The sequence below is a fragment of the Beauveria bassiana genome (genome assembly GCF_000280675.1).
Source record: "Beauveria bassiana ARSEF 2860 unplaced genomic scaffold BBA_S00033, whole genome shotgun sequence".
Classification (NCBI taxonomy): Eukaryota; Fungi; Ascomycota; class Sordariomycetes; order Hypocreales; family Cordycipitaceae; genus Beauveria; species Beauveria bassiana.
The window spans coordinates 88729-90963 of NW_007930868.1; the positions used below are offsets into that span (position 1 = coordinate 88729).

General features: G+C 55.3%; 1 protein-coding gene across 1 annotated transcript in view; it reads right to left on the reverse strand.

The window, feature by feature from the left end:
• Positions 1-1502: 1502 nt before the first annotated feature.
• Positions 1503-2235, reverse strand: part of BBA_08283 (uncharacterized protein) — a gene marked incomplete at both ends in the record, with an annotated part of 1111 nt that continues 378 nt past the window's right edge. Inside the window, one exon of the mRNA XM_008603380.1 lies at positions 1503-2177. Within this exon, the coding sequence (XP_008601602.1) occupies positions 1503-2177 (675 nt within the window). The remainder of the gene's footprint in view (positions 2178-2235) is intronic.

Here is a 2235-nt window from a genome sequence, read left to right on the forward strand (position 1 = left end):
GCACGCAGCGCGGGCGCCCGCGCGGCGGGCGCGCCGAGCAGGACGGCGGGCGCGAGACGGAGCTCAACTTTGAGAGCGTGCTCGACGCCAAGCAGACGCTGGAGCGGCAGCTGGATCCCGTGCTGCACGCGGTGGACCTGCTGGGCGCCGAGGCGCGCAGGCTGGAGGAGGAGCTGGAGCAGGACTATGAGAAGCTGAGGCTGCTCGAGGCGGAGGCGAGGACGCGCGCGCGGGAGAATAAAAATTTGCTGAAAAAGGCGCACGTGCTGGCGCCGCAAGGTGATGGAGGAGGAGGAGGAGGAGGTGGTGGTGGTAGTGGTGGTGGTGAGAATGGGGAGGAGGAAGGGAGCAAAACGTTTGCGAACACAGAGGGCGCGGGTGTGAATCCATTCCAGGTACGTTTTTACACGGGATGATGGGTTTCATCGTGGGGATTTTTTCGTGTGTTGCTAACATCTACAGAACATGGACGACAACGACGACGAGGAGATGCGGGACATGGTGGCCGCGCTCGGGGACCACGTCGATAGGATCCAGGCCAACGCCGCGCAGACGGCAGGCGTCGGCGACCAGATCCAGCGGACGAGGGCGGCGCTGCAGGCGGTGCTGGCCCGGAAGCTGGGCGCGCAGACGTACGAGCATGTTGTGCTCGGGCGATGAGCAAAACCAACAAAACTTGCGCGTTCTCTTTCCTTCTTTCCCCATTGCCTCTTTCAAGCGAAAGAGAGAGAGAGAGAGAGAGAGAGAGAAGGAGGGCGGTCACGACTTTTTTTTTTTCATCTTCTTTGTTTTCGTGGTGGGCATTGATGCAGCGTTTTTGAATCATGCCGGCTGATTTCGTTTACAATCTTTCTTCTTGTTACGGTTTTGCTAAGAAACTGCATCGTAAAGGCGTTTTTGTCATGCCATGCTCTCCGTTTAGGGAAGAATGGGCGAGGGAAATGGTATAAGTGGGCGGCGGATTTGAGATGGACAGGTGCATATTGGTCGACAAGCAATGGCAGAAAAATTTGATACCCTACCAAAAATTAATGATCTACATGCTTTTCGTTGAATCAAAACCAAGAGTCACGAGTGCATGTTGCCATTCGGAGAATACTGATGTGACATTGTATCGCTTGGCAATCCTGGGACGGCAACGCCATCCGAGTCTACCCAGCATCCAGAAAAGTGAACATATTTAATGCGTTCAAAATTGTACACAGACTAGTCACGCTGTAACAGGGCTCACATGAACGTAGCGAGAGCTTAATAATGAACAAATTCAACAGTATACTCCGCTATATAACAATGGCATGGGTAGCCCCTCGCTAGACGGCCTTTTCAAGACTTCCGCATATCCAAAATTCAAAATCTAAATATATCGTGCCGGAGCCTCCATAATCGAGACAAATACGTAAGCCGGTAGATTATAAGATGCTATCGACACATGAATAGAAAGAAGGGAAAGATGCACGAGTAATCAGGATGCCTGATACTCGCTGCAATTGCTAGACATGAGCTTAGCGGCGGAGGCGGGCAAAGCCAGAAGGACCTGGGGCACCAGTGGCAGTGACAATGGTGCTGTTGTTGGCGGGATAGGGGACAACGGTGACAGTGGCCTCGATGGTGGTGGTACCATCAGTCTCGCAGGGGGTGGCCTCGGCGTCGGCGGGCTTGCTGGGCTTGCTGCCGTTGTCAACGGGCTTGATGCCGTTGTTAACGGGCTTGTTGTCACCGGGCTTGTTGTCGACCTTCTTCTTGCTGTCGCCAGGGGCAGCGGAAGCCTCGCAAGAAGCAGTCACGGTGACGGTGGAAGCAGAGGCAGTAACAGTGGTCTGGGCAACAGTGACGGTCACGGTGGCGGGAGCAGCTCCCGAGACGCACTTCTCGTTGCCATTATCACCGCCGTTGCCGTTGGCAGGGCTGGTGCCGGTGGGGGTGGCCTTGGCGCGAGTGATGGTAACGGTCTTAGTCGAGGTCGAAGTGGCAGTGGTGGTGACAGTCGCATCGCTGGGCTTGGAACCGGCAGCAGGAGGGCTGATGGTAGACTTAATGGTTGAAGTGATGACAGAAGGGACAAGAGTCTTGTTGTCGCCGGTGCCCTTGGTCAGGGTAATGGTCTTGGTGATAACGATGTCGGTGGTCTGGACAGGAACCTTCGTCTTGCCGGGGAGAAGGGAGGAATCGGACTTGTGCTGCGAGATGATCTTGTCTGAGATGGTACTGGCCTCGGAGACGGGGCAGACAATAGTC